The 13521-nt window shown below is 46.4% G+C and overlaps 1 protein-coding gene across 10 annotated transcripts in view; it reads left to right on the top strand.

The window, feature by feature from the left end:
* Positions 1–13521, top strand: part of foxn3 (forkhead box N3) — a 71082-nt gene that overhangs the window by 40245 nt on the left and 17316 nt on the right. For all 10 annotated transcript variants that reach the window (XM_035412547.1, XM_035412556.1, XM_035412611.1 and 7 more), the window contains one exon: positions 2833–2900. In XM_035412547.1, coding sequence (XP_035268438.1) covers positions 2833–2900 — 68 coding nt within the window. The remainder of the gene's footprint in view (positions 1–2832; positions 2901–13521) is intronic.

Genomic DNA, 13521 nt, shown 5'->3' with positions numbered 1-13521 from the left:
AGGTGGCCTTGGACTTCGCCAGAACAAAGTGAAACGTGAAAAAGTGGCGCTGGAGAGCCAGGGCTGGCACCAATTAGTCTTTAGATTACTGAAAGAGGATTGTGATTTCAAGGGTAAAAGAGAAAGGAGTGGGCAAGAGGATTTGAAATGAGATTATAGAATCAAAAAAAGGGGCTCGCTTTTGTTGGGAAATTAATTCAGCAGTTACACTCAAGTTGGTGAGACAATCCGTTTTTCAGAAGTGGAGCGTTAGCATTACAAAACCCGCAGGACACGGAGCTAAGTACAAAAAAAAAAAAACCCAGGGGCACGGGAACAGCCCGACTCCTGCCGGTGTCACATGTGTTTCCCATAAAAAAACAAGCGCACAAGAATGCCTTCACTTCTGGCGTCCTGCGGTTCGGGCCGACGGCGAGGTTCTCCGCAGCGGCGCGGCGCGGCGGTTCTGGTGCCGGGGCGGACGCGGGGTCCGGGGCGAGCCCCCCGGAGGCTGTGAAGCGCTCAGCTTTCACGCGGGAGTCGCGTCTGATAAACAGCATTTCGCACAAACCGACATGCTCCCTTCCATTCCACAGGACCTGCTTCAGAGCCTTTCTGCTAGAGGTCTGCCTTTTTCCCCCCCTCCGTAGGGATTCTGGGAATACCATCAGGATGAGATATTTCCATTTTGCTGCCCCTGTAAAACTATGCATGCGGTAATGAGAATGTAATGGTGTCTGCAGTGCTGGGTGACTTTCTTAGGCCCCGGCTTTCTGTTATTAAACCCTTTGTTGACGGGCGGGTGCCCTTTGCAGGGATTCTCAGACACAACCTCTGGTGATTTCATCATACTTTTTTTTTTATAAACCATGCAAAATTGAAATGTCAGACCCATGGTCAAATGATTCAGCTTTAGTCAGTGTCTGATGGATTTGGTTTCCTGAGCTAAGAAGTGTGAGGGAGAAATAAAAAGTTGCGTTTGTATTTTTCAGGTCCTTGCTGCCGGTTTAAAAAAGGACTTGGGTATTCTATCACAAGCATGCAGTGTCCATGGCAACGCATACCGCCAGTGTAATCTGATGCAAAGCATATGTGCGCGTGGAATATAAACAGACGTCTGGCCCGCCAAATGGCTACTGAGAGTGCTTGTGGTGTAGTGGTGAACTCAGCACCACTGGGAGCACAGTCTTTCCTCCTCAGGCTTGAACAAACAGCACACTTTCTATTTCAGGCGGAAAACGGGGGCCATACAGACTGCCCATAGTCTGATAACACTCTATTGCCACACTGCTTCTTTTATTGGTTTCTAAAGCACTTAATTTAGTCATTGTACTTTAAAACCATGTATATATTGCCTTTGCAGCAATGCTGTTTATTTTCTGATGCAAGCTGCCATGTATTTAATGTGAGTTATAGTACAGTATGTACTCTTACTCTGTAATATTGGTATACGTTTCCCATCTGAACACCTTTTGAGTCATGAAAAGGGGGAAAGTTAGGTGTTGTTTCGGTTGCTAGGAAACCAGTATGGTAATGAAGATGTTACTCTCAACTCGATCTCCCGGCAGAATTGGCTGAAACGCATTTGAAACACTTCCCACTATGATCAGGGTCGAAATCTGGAGGAATGCTATAATTTAAAGCATCCTTTAGAGAAATTAGGCCCCTTGTTTGGCAGACTTCCTGGTAAGTCTCCAGAAATGTTGTGTCAGAATCTCGTCTCTCGTCATCTCCGTAGAAAGGGGGTTATCGTGAGATGGCGGCGCTGGTTCCTGTTGGCGCGATTTAAGGTGTCTGTGGAACACGGAAGCGTCCTCTCTCTCTCCGCTACGGCGCGTTCATGGCAATTCGAGTGCGTTCCTGAGCCGGGAAGCACTCCGCAACGTGAAGGATCGGGGCTTCGTGTGCCGCGGAGACAGATATGCTCAAAGCCCCGTGCCTTTGCCTTCCGCTTGTTCTAATTGTCAATTAGTTTATATACTCTAAGACGATTAAGAGGAGAGCATCGCGGAGCGAACGTCTCGCAGTGTTATCTAATGGCAGCGTCTGCTGGAGCTGGAAGCCTGGCAGCCTGAATGAAGATCAGACGGGAGCCTGATTAAATTTGTATACTACTCTTTCCGCCATTTAAAAGACCGAGCCGTCTACTCAGAAATGCATTTGTCTTCGGCAAAGAGGCCGATACCTCAATCCCAGCTCTTACCTACACGGGAGAGAGATATGGAAAGGGGGGGGGGGGCTCAAATTGTGGTCCCCTGTCAGAGATAAAGGCATTAAGTGACACGTTAACCCTTTTAGGTCTTATCTTCCAGGGAGATCGCCCTGTTTTTCTGCCCCCGTTCAAGAAGGGAGTGGGGGGGGTGTGGTTGTGTTGGGAAGCAGTGGCGTGATGCTTTTTTTACGCGTGCTTCTAAACGTACACGGGGAGCCAGAGCCCTGAATTCCAGGAAAATTACACTTGTTGGAAATCTGCACCTGAATACAATTATAATGTAGTAAGGGGCTGAGTCCTGAATATGTTTATTTCTTTCAAGTCCACAGCTGGAAAATAATCAGGGCCAATTCAGTGAGTAATCTGCTTGGAAGGAAGTCCTGTTCCTCAGTTTCAGAAAGGACTGCTGCAAAGGGGGATGCTGTTATTACTGTGTGTTCGGAGGTAATGGCTATAATACATGGTGGTTCTGAAATATTTGATCTTATAATAGCTAGCCTTTGGTCGCTCGAAAACTTTAGGTAATTCGATCATGTTACTGGAGGCAGGGGGTTGGATTGAATGAAATTGCCAGATGACCATTTTCTCCCTTTCTCTGCTTTTCTTCCTCCCTCCTTCCCCCACTCTCTTTCTCTATTCAGCTTGTCCAGTCCTCCTCTTTGGCCAGGGAGTCCCTACTTCAGAAAAAATGGAGGAGTCCTCTTACAAGGTACTGTAATAATCTTTACCACAGTAAGGTGCTGTTTGGGCAGGTCTGCGCAGTGCTCACACTCGCGGGTTCCTGTTCTGGAACAGGTCCTTATTTTTGGTTCATTTCAAAGCTGCTAAAAGAGGAGATCTTGGGTTATTTGCATATGCTCTTCAGATAAGCCTTTTTCCTCCTAACAAAAGCAGTGTATTCCAGCACCTGGCGAGATCATAAAAGAATTAGCGGAGTGGGTGTATTTTATATTTGTACTGGTTTAAAAAGACGTGCTCCAAATCTGAAGCAGTTTTCTTTTCTTCTATTCAACACTGATTTTGGATTCTGGCAACATCGTCCAGTTTGTGTTCCCTCTCGGTCCTACTGTAATCCAGCGGAATTTCTTTTCTTTTCAGTCAATTCAGACATATCAGGAGGCATTCAGGAAGGGGCTTATATATAAATCACTATTGTTCAATTGTCACTTGACCTGTTCATCGGTATTCTAGACTTCAATACAGAAAGGAGAACTTAATATCCGTACTGTGGAAGAAATGAAAAAGTAAAGTGGAAAATTTGTGGTATTTTCCTTTTCTGAGTGTAAAGCTTCTGTTCTAAAGACAGAAATTAGAGCCTTTTAGGGGAATATCCACTGATTCACACAAACAAGAGAGGCACATACTTTTTACTGAGTATTTTACTTAGGGGGGCGGGGGGGGGGAATCCAGTGTGCAAGGAATATTTTAGGAAAGACTAAATTATAAACAGTCTTGTAAGATGGCTCCAACTAGTGTATATGTGACTGTTATAGAAACACACTTAATAAAGCATACCATGCTGTAAGTCATTATTAGCAAAAAATAAGACTTGAAAACAATATAAAAGCTAAGTATGTACAGTTATAGCAAGTGTATAAAACTATTGTTTGGAAAGGCCCATAGCATTTCTGCTGATTTATTAAACATTTAAAAATGTATAGCTTCAAAATAATTTGTTCATGAACGGCTCCCTTTTATATCACAATATTTCTTTTGTACATAATATTGTGTTCCTTGGCATATAAAGAGACTTAAACTGACAGTCCTGAAATTAATCAAATCTAGTGCCTGAAATTACTCCAGTCTGGTTCTGTAGTGCAATCCGCTGATTCAGCCTTCTATTCCACCTCAGACCAATTGCTTAATCTGCTTAATCTCCCATGTTTCATCTCCCTTGGCTGAGAGGTCTGTTCAGTTTCCAGTACTCACTTGTACTTAAGCCTGCTATCAGTATTCTGTCCTGTTCTTTCTACACCGGCGTTCATTAGAAAATCGTCCATCGCCATCCCAATGGCTGTTCCCTCAGCCCTTTCCCTAGCAGCGAACTATTTATTATGCGCGGTCCTGAGGCTCGGAGTTTGGAGGGATTCCGGAGTTTGCGTCGGATAAATGTCAGCCCATTTTTCTACAAAGGTGGCGTCGTTAAACTGAGGCCGTTTTTCAAAAGAGGGTGGTGCCGTTGTAGAGAGCATCGAGTAGCTGCCTAGCACCTCGGGCACAGACGCCGTCGATGCCGTTTCGAGATATCATCCAACCTAACAGCTTATGTCAAAATTGGCGAGAGGCGAGGCGATGGTGGAAATAATTAATCAAATTCAGTTCCAGCTCATCTTGCACCTGTTGTGTAAAAGATGGAGGAGAGAGGAGATGGGAAATTCTGGTAGACAATATGTCTGACGCGAAATGCAATTGCACCTACATGCGGTATGTGTAACTCCATATGCATCGCACCTCTCCGAGCCAGCCAGCCCGCCAGCCATCCCCAGCGCTATCCTGATTGCCTCTTGGGTCCGGCAGGGAGGGAATTGTTCCTCTCTCTCTCTCTCTCTCTCCCCCCTCTCCTCCTCTCTCTCTCTCTCTCTCTCTCTCTCTCTCACCCTCCCTCCCTCTACGAGTGTGGCAACTGTTAAATTGACATTCATTCCCAATCACAGTGCTTTTTGAGTACAGTCAATGCAATAAAGCCCTAAGTGGAGAGGGGGTAAATAGGTACATAAAGCCGTGTGAGCGTACCCTCTTTTGTTCCGTGCCTGGTCTAATGACCTGGGTGCTGTGCTGGAGAGGGCACTGATGAGGCTTCCTCCTCCATTAGCGCGGTTTCCTGAAAGCTGGACCTGCCTGGAACAGAGATCCTCCGGATCTCGCAGCCTTCCGCGCTACACTTCCTCAGCTAGAACAGCGCGCCACTTACCTGCCAGACGTTTCCACGGCAGCAGCTGCCTGCGAGGTTAACATAGGACAATGACATGGTTGTCATTTCTCTGAAAGGTTTTTATTAGCATTGAGCATGTTGGCTATGTCTAATTAGCTGAGACGTGAAGCGATGCTTTCCTGTTGTTATTTCCTGCGGTACATCGCTATGGCTACATTGGATATTTTTGTTGCCCAATTTATAGGAGCACAGTACAGTTAAGCTAAGTGTGATTGGAAGGCGTTTGTTGATGACTGTAATGAGTTGCTCTGAAAGTAACTAGTAATGTCAATCCACCTGACAGGTGCAATTTCCACAAACTATTTAGTGAGCTACGGTAGCTATAGAAGCTATCCGGCTAGCTAGTGAGAATTATTATGTTGGTTTACAAGCATCATGTAGGAATATGAAAGGTGTATGAAATTTTAGCGAGCGTGTTACAAGGTGAGATGACTGACCCTTTGCTCTGGCCAGGGGTGATTTCTTGATACGGCTAGTTAGCTGGCTACATTGTTTCCCACTGGTACTGGTACTGGTAATTCATTTACAGACTCAACAAAAGAAACAACAACAAAAAATTATGTGAAAATGGCACTGTTTATTTGTGTGCAATTACTATGTCTAAGCTTGGAAAACATGCTTACAGGCATCAGTTTAGGAGCAGGTACTGCACAGGTTCACAAATTAATAGGATTTTATTATGCAGAGTTTGCAATGTAATTTAGTTACATAATCTGCATATTCTGCATTCTAATCTTGGTTTATATGTATCTATACCGTCACCAAAGGGGCCACAATCACAGTTTCAGAAGCATATATATATATATATATACTCTGAAACTATGATTGCTCTGAAACTATGATTTTGGCCCCTTTGATGACGGTTTATGGTTTATTCATTTTTACCCTGTACATGTCAGGAGAATGTCTGCCTTTGCTGTCTGATTATGAACCAGTTCACAACTTTAAAAGTATCTTCCCAGTAATATTGCCTACACGTTTTCATGCATGAATTCGCTTCAATATTTATAATACCAGATATAGCACAATAAAAATAAACAAAGCATACTGTGTGTTAATATGGTACATTCAATTGTGCACATGAAATATAGCATTTGAAGTTTAATGTCACTTGGTCAAAAGTAAAGTTTAAATAATGGATCGATGTGCAGTACCAGGAACACACACTGGGGAGTTTATTGTAACAGGCGTGATAAATTTTGGTACACCTAGCCAGTCTAGCTGATTATTATATGGAGGATTGCTGCTGGGAAAGAACAAGTGCTTACATGTTAGTTTTAACTATGTGCCTCATCTGAAAATCTATCAAGACAAGCAGAGGAGCTGTAAATCACGTGACCCTAACTGGTATGTGGAACATTTTGTTCTATTTAGCATGGCTGTTTTAGCATCTGCAAGAACCGGTTTATCTTCCCATCGCTTATCAACAGTTTTTTTTTTTTGACCAATATAACTGTTGAGACAAGACCTTGTTGGCCAGAGTCATGGGTTGCTTTTTTTTTTTTTTTTTTGCTATACTGACTCATCACTTTCTGTGGACTGGGTTGAAGATGGAACCAGAGATGAGAGAGGAATTGCTGGGCCTGGGTTGTGAAGCTTACTGGGTCATTAATCTCACAAAGAGCCCGCATGCCTCTGCCCAAAGACAATAAAGATTCAGCTGGCTGTTTGCACAGTCTTTTTGGGGAATTTATCGCTAAGATGCACATAAGTTCAGATCCCATTTTTGTAAGAATGTGGATCACAATACTGTTCACAGATAAACGAAGTTAAATCCACACCATTATAGTCGTGGAAGGAAGCAGGATTAGAGATAACCGACCACAGCTTGAACGTTCTGTTTAATCACTTGTTTTTTTTTTTTTTTTTTAGGAAATGCTGGAACATAGAGGAAGGGAAGGGTGGGGATATGGGCAGCAGAGGGAAAAGCACTTTTTAAATTTTTGGTAAATACAGCAGATCAAGATGTTTAATCTCAGGGGAACTAAAAGAATATAAATCTTCTTGTGCAGTTGCATTTAGAGTTGGCTGGCAGTGAATAGACGGGGTGTCCCTCCCGCGTCTTGCGCTGGCTTGGCCGCCCTGTCCCCCCCCCCCCCCCACCCGTGACGGGCTCCCACCGTTCACATGCCACTCAGCGGCTCTGCTTTCCTGACATTTTGCGGGGAGCACAAAGAGGGCACCCCACCTCACGGCCTCAGCGATGCACAGACAGGGCAGACCACCTGCCTCTGCTCTCACACTCCGGCACGCCTCTGAGCTGCGCCGCGTTCCCCTGGTAACGCATACTGTATTTAAGCTGCAGTCAGTCGGGTTTCAGACCTGGAACGTGGCCTAGCTCGTTCTCCGTACTACAGTGCAGTAAAACGCATTGACTAATGCTTCGGTCCTTGACAGGTTGCTAACAGCCATGTTCTGGGCCATGGATTTAAATTAGCCAGGTCTTTGTTTAGAGACCTCTGTTCAATTTTTCCCCTGTGTTTCACCGAGTTGATTGATCTTTCCTCATACAGGGGTGAAAAGCGGCTGACCAGATATAGCTAGTTAGCTAGCGGTCGCTCCTTTTGCAATTGAGCCTCACGGCACTGGTCTCCTGGCTGTTCCCTGAATTTGTCTCTCTCTGCAGACTGTTACACATCACCTTAACCATGTCTCTTTAAATGCGAAAGGGACGCGAGTCCCAGGAAAGCAGCGATCTTAGCACCAGGGAGAATTTCACAGAGGGACTTCGACAAGCAGCGACTTGATCCGATCCAGCCCGGGCTTCAGGAGAAGAATGCCTGCGTAATTGGCAGTTTGTGCCATGTTTTGTAAACTCTTCTGCGGCTGCGAGATTATCCACAGCATGGGGAGGTGGCGGGGCAGCTGGAGCACCTGTATCGGGTAACTGCAGCCAGCGCGTGTGGGAGGGACATCTGCTCAGAGCGGCGACACAAACAGCCACAAATCCCATGCCAGTCCTCGCCACTGAGATCGTTAACCCGGTGTGTCTGAACAAAGAGATGTCACCTACAGCACGCGCTGCTTGTCAAGTTCCAGTTTCTTCACAAGTGACCCACATAGCCTTTTTTTTGTGTTCTGTGTTTGAAAGTAGAAATGTAAGGTTACGTTCGGTTTGGCGATTAAGTCGCATATTTCTGTGGAAGTAGATCAAGTCCACATTCTGTTTTAGAGGTAAGGAGTGGATCTGGGGCTGAGTACATACATCACTGTGCAGAGAGTCTGACATTTTGGAACTAAATGAGCTGTAACAAAAGTAGCCATGGCTTCGAGGACAGAAGAGCAGAATTATTGTGCAGAATTTGCAAACCTGTACAACTGATTCTGTGCGCCATTTCACTTTGAAAGAAAAAAACGAATTGTGTTGTGAATGAGCACTCGTGGGCCCTCTTGGCTCATTGGTGGAGGAGTCGTAATAAGGGGGGGGGGGGATGAGGTGGGTGGATTACCGCTCGTGTTGCAGGGGCACTTGAGCGGAACACTTAAAGTGCTGTTCAGATGACAGGATTTACTCTGGATTGTCTGCAGGAGTGACAGACAAATGAGCAGTTTATTATTTACTGCATAGGCAGCCGCGGCACATCAGCAGAGCTGGGCCTGTGCCCTGCACCCGGCTGGGCTTTGCCTGGTCCTCTCCTACACAGTCTCACTGCTTTAACAGCCGAGCCCTCGGTCTCCTCAACAGGCATGTTCTGCAGCTGGCTGGCCGTGATCGAGCCAGTTCAGTTATTTCACGCGGCGTCGTAACTTAGTCCTGAAACAAAAGCTGTGAAATTAGCAAGGCGGCAGAATTTGAAATAGGGAAGCAGATGTTTTCATGAAATGAGTTGCTGAGGAACTGATATTTCAGTTCAGAGATCGCAGTTTTTGGCTTTCTTTTTTCCCCCCTGGCTTTGCGTGTGCGGGAACCCCTCTGCCTCCACCGTTACCCTTTGTGTGGTTTGAGTTCCCTCAAGTGCGGTGAAAGTCGACCGCAGCTCGGTGTCCGCGGCCAGCCCGAGACTAAAGAGCGAAGGAGCCCCCGCCAGGTAGAACAGGAAACAAAAGCAATTTTAATCAGGGATTACTTTGGAGAGGTGCCTCTCCAGACCCGCGCATAATGAAATGCATTATAATGTGATAAACTGCTTTTTTTCAGAATCGGCTGCTGACAAAAAGCACCTTTCTTTTCTGGAAGCTGGTTATTTTGGGATTTTTCGAAGCGCACTTGACATTTCTGTGCAAAGCGATCTAAATCACCCCCTCTTTCTTTTTCGGTTATTTTTTTTCTCTACTTGTTGAGCTTCGTAACTTCAGTTCAAAGGCTAGGGAAAAAAGCCCGCGCGTCGCCTAGAAGTATTTGGGGGCACGAGCGCTTCGTCTCGGATTTAATCAGACGGCGGGGGGATTTAAACAAACTGCGCTGTCGGCGCACTGGCACTCTCCGGTGCAGGAGTGCCGGATGAATGACACCGGCTAATTAGTGGATGATGTGGATTTCTGTGGCCCTGGTCAGAGTGGGGGCCTGGGCAGAGCCGGAGAGGGTGCTCAATTATCTCATTCCGCTTAATTGTTGTAAGATTTCCGCTGGAGCCGAGTGATCCTTGACAGGAAGAATTAGCGCCGGCTGCCTCAATTGCCGTCTTGATCCCGCGCGTGGCGCTTCGCGTTCGCGGAACGGCGCAGAGAGTGGAGCGCTGCGGGAGATTTCGGAGGACTGCGTGCGTGCGTGCGAGCGAGCGTGCGAGCGAGTGTGCGAATGTTAAATTCCACCTCTGTCTTCGCAGAACTTTGCCTGCTTTGAATTCATTTGCTTAGAGCTGACCAAACGAACTTGCCCAAGTATGAATATATGTTACGTGCATGATGGTAAATCTAACCCAGAGGCTTATAGACCTGTTCCTGATGTAATATTACACGGGTCTCCATGTAGAAATTGATTTTTCAATACATCAGAGTCGCATAGAAAGTCGGTCAGTAGCAACTGATTCCAGAACTGGTTTATTGATTGTTAGCAGACACATAATATCATATCATCCTCTGCCTGAGAGGTCAGACAGCTCTGGTACCAAGGAGAACCGAGTGTAGGAACCCTATAATGGTGCTCTCACTCCATCTTCCCCCAAGAGAAGGGAAAGTTGTCCATAGTGTCCTACATGTGAACAGAAAAGAGTGATAGAGCATCTCCTTGTCCTATTCCCTGTCTCAGTGTTTAACCTCACCCTACTGTCTGTTCTTGAACTCCATCACAGATCAGAAAAGCCTTTAAACGCGTGCCTCTCCTGCATCTATTGAATCATTCAGCACCAATTTGAGCGGGAAGCGTCAGAGCAAAACTCTTCCTCTTCCGCGGTTCACGCTTATGTGGGAAATGCATTTTCATTCCCCCTCTTTCTCACATTTCGGTGTCCATAATTTAAAAAGGAGCGTGGTGAAACAAAACAAAGCGCTTTGGAGCATTTGGAGTGAAATGGCTACACACCCTGCTGTGGGAAACGGGGAAATGATATATTATACTTGCTGATCCGGGGGAAGATGCCCTGGATGGCTGGGGTGCGTTTGGATAAATTGCAGGGGACCAGTGATGCAGCATAGTGTGCTGCTTTATAACGCACCCAGAGTCCTCCTCGGTGGCATGGTGGTGCAGTGGGTACTGTCCTGGGCCTGGGCCTGGGCCTGGGCCTTTCTGTGTGGGGTTTGCATGTTCTCCCCGTGTCCGCGCGGGTTTCCTCCCACAGTCCAAAGACATGCAGGTTAGGTTGATTGGAGACTGTAAATTGCCCGTAGGTATGAGTGTGCGAGTGAATAGTGTGTGTGCCCTGTGATAGATTGGAGGCCTGTCCAGGGTGTATTCCTGCCTCTCGCCCAGTGCACGCTGGGATAGGTTCCAGCACCTCTCGCGACCCTGCCAAGGATAAGTGGGTATAGATAATGGATGTTTTCTAAAATGCATTAAGAGGAATATCCAGAGAACATAGACTACTGCTCTCCCCCATTGTATTTTTGTGCTTACTTTAAACACTCTCACTCTTTTGCTGTGTTGCTGTGATATTCCTATTGATAGGAAAAGCCCCTAATCTAACTGGGTTATTGCTGTTCCCCAAACACATGTCTGCTGGGGTGTTGGGGGCACTGATATTTGTTGACATTGATGTTCTTCTTAAGAGATTATATTGGTCTGCTGCCACATTTTCCACAGCCGGTCTCACAATGTGCAGCTTTTAAGAATGCCCTTCCCTGCCGTGCTTGAAGAGTAGTCACCAGTGTCCTAATCCCACAATTAGAAATTCAAGAGATTAGTCTCTCTAAAAAGGGCTTGAAGAATTGAGCCCAGATTCTGGAAGGGTTTCCGTGACGCTTCGGAGTCCTGTTTTTTATTCTCGGTGCACGGAGAGCGTTTATAACGGGACGGCGCCGTTCCGCGCGTTGCAGTTACCCCCCCCCCCCCCCCCATTTTCATCCCGCTTTTGTTCCACGAGAGTTGGATTACCGACTGATTCGACGAAAGCAGGTGCGCTTCAGATACCCCTGCGTTGCCTTCGCCGCGCCGCCCTTAACCAATCACCGAGTCTTTTAAGTTTATCGATCGCCTCGGCCGGTCGCGTCCGGCCCGGAGCGTTTTTAAGAGGCGGTTATCAAATTACACGGGCAGCGCACTCCTTGTCAAACACCGAGAGCCCTCTGTCAGACCTCCTCGGTCAGAACGCGGTGAATCATCAGTAAGTAAAAGAAGGGAGAGGGGAGCGGGGACGGTTGCTAAGCAGACCCACTGACGGGGGCGACCGGCGAGCGCCAGCCTGAGCTCGGTCTCCGTCTCAACGTTTGACAGAGAGCTCATTTCGCGAGCTGAAATTTCACAGCCGACGGAGGGACTGCGGTGGGAGGTCTTTCCGACGCTCCCTATTAGCAGCCATGTGAGTGAATTCTGAGAGATGAAATGAACTAGCTGCGTCTGAGTAATGACAGTCACCCCGGTTTTCTAAGGACAGATTACAGAGCTGTAATTTACAAAAAAAAAAAAAAAACATTTTCTCCTCTTTCCATTTTTTTTTCTTCCCCCAGTGCTTTGGAGTTGCAGTATGAGTCAGTTATATGACTAAGAAGTCACATTGAATTGCAGTGTCTCTGTCCATGCCCCCGGCTCCCCTGTGTCATTGACATGGGTGTTTTGCAGCTGCTCTGGTCCCCACTCATGTTTAGAAAAGTCTATAGGAATCATTATACTGCTTATGCAGCCTATTAAAACCACCTTTCTCTCTCCCTCTCTCCCTCTGTCTATATATAAACTCAGTGCCCACTTCGTAAGTAACACCTTTATCGTACTGAGTAAGAAGCTCCCTTTTGCCTCCAGAACAGCTTGGATCTGGCATGGCATGGATTCAACAAGGTTCTGGAAGTATTCCTTAGGGATTTTGGTCCTTGCTGACTCGATAGCATCATGCAGTGAACCTGCAGTTTCTTCAGCCTCACGTTCGTGCTGCAAACCTCCCGTTTCTTCCAGCTCATCCCTAAGGTGCTCTGTTGGATTTAGATCTGGGGACTGTGCAAGCTGTTGGAGTAAACAGCAGTCACTGTCCTGTTCGTAGAAGTAGACACATGCTTTGCGACATGGTGCATTATCCTGCTGGAAGTATCCATTTGAAAAAGGGTGGACTTTGGCCATAAAGGGATGCACATGGTGAGCAGCAATACTTCTGTATGCTGTGGTATTCAAATAATGCTTGGTATTAAGGGGCTTAATGTGTGGCAAGAAAACCCACACCTTTACACCACCACAAGCAGCCTGAACTGACACACCATGGATTCTTGCCGTTTATGCCAAATTCTGACCATGCCATGTGCATGTTGCGGCAGGAATTGAGATTAATCAGACCAGGAAACGTTTCAACCTTCAGTCATCCAGTTTTGGTGATCGCATGCCCAGTGTAGCTTCATCCTCCTGTACTTTACTGACAGGAATGGACTGTTGTAAACTGCTGTTATTTGAGAATTTGTGGCCTTTCTGTTAGCTTGAACAAGTCTGCCCATTCTCCTCAGACATCTCTCATTAAAAGGTGTTCTTGTCCACAGAACTGCTGTTCACTGGATGTTTTTTGTTTATTGCGCCATTCTCTGTAAACTCTAGAGACTGTGGTGTGTAAAAAATCTCAGGAGGGCGGCAGTTTCTGAGATGCTCGAATCTCAGAAATATATTTGGTCGAACAACTACTAGGCTAAATCACTTCCCCATGTCTGCATGCTTTATATGTTGAGTTTCAGTCATGTCATTTGATGTTTGGAGGAGCAGACTATGCGTGCTAACGAGCAGGTGTGCCCAATAAATTGGCCACTCTGTGGGTGTGTGTGTGTGTGTGTGTGTGTGTGCGTGTGCGTGTGCGTGTTCATACTCATGCAAAATAAGGGGCAGTTTTTTTATGAC

Source organism: Anguilla anguilla, chromosome 1 (assembly GCF_013347855.1).
Source record: "Anguilla anguilla isolate fAngAng1 chromosome 1, fAngAng1.pri, whole genome shotgun sequence".
Lineage (NCBI taxonomy): Eukaryota > Metazoa > Chordata > Actinopteri > Anguilliformes > Anguillidae > Anguilla > Anguilla anguilla.
This window is presented reverse-complemented; position numbering and strand designations above follow the sequence as displayed.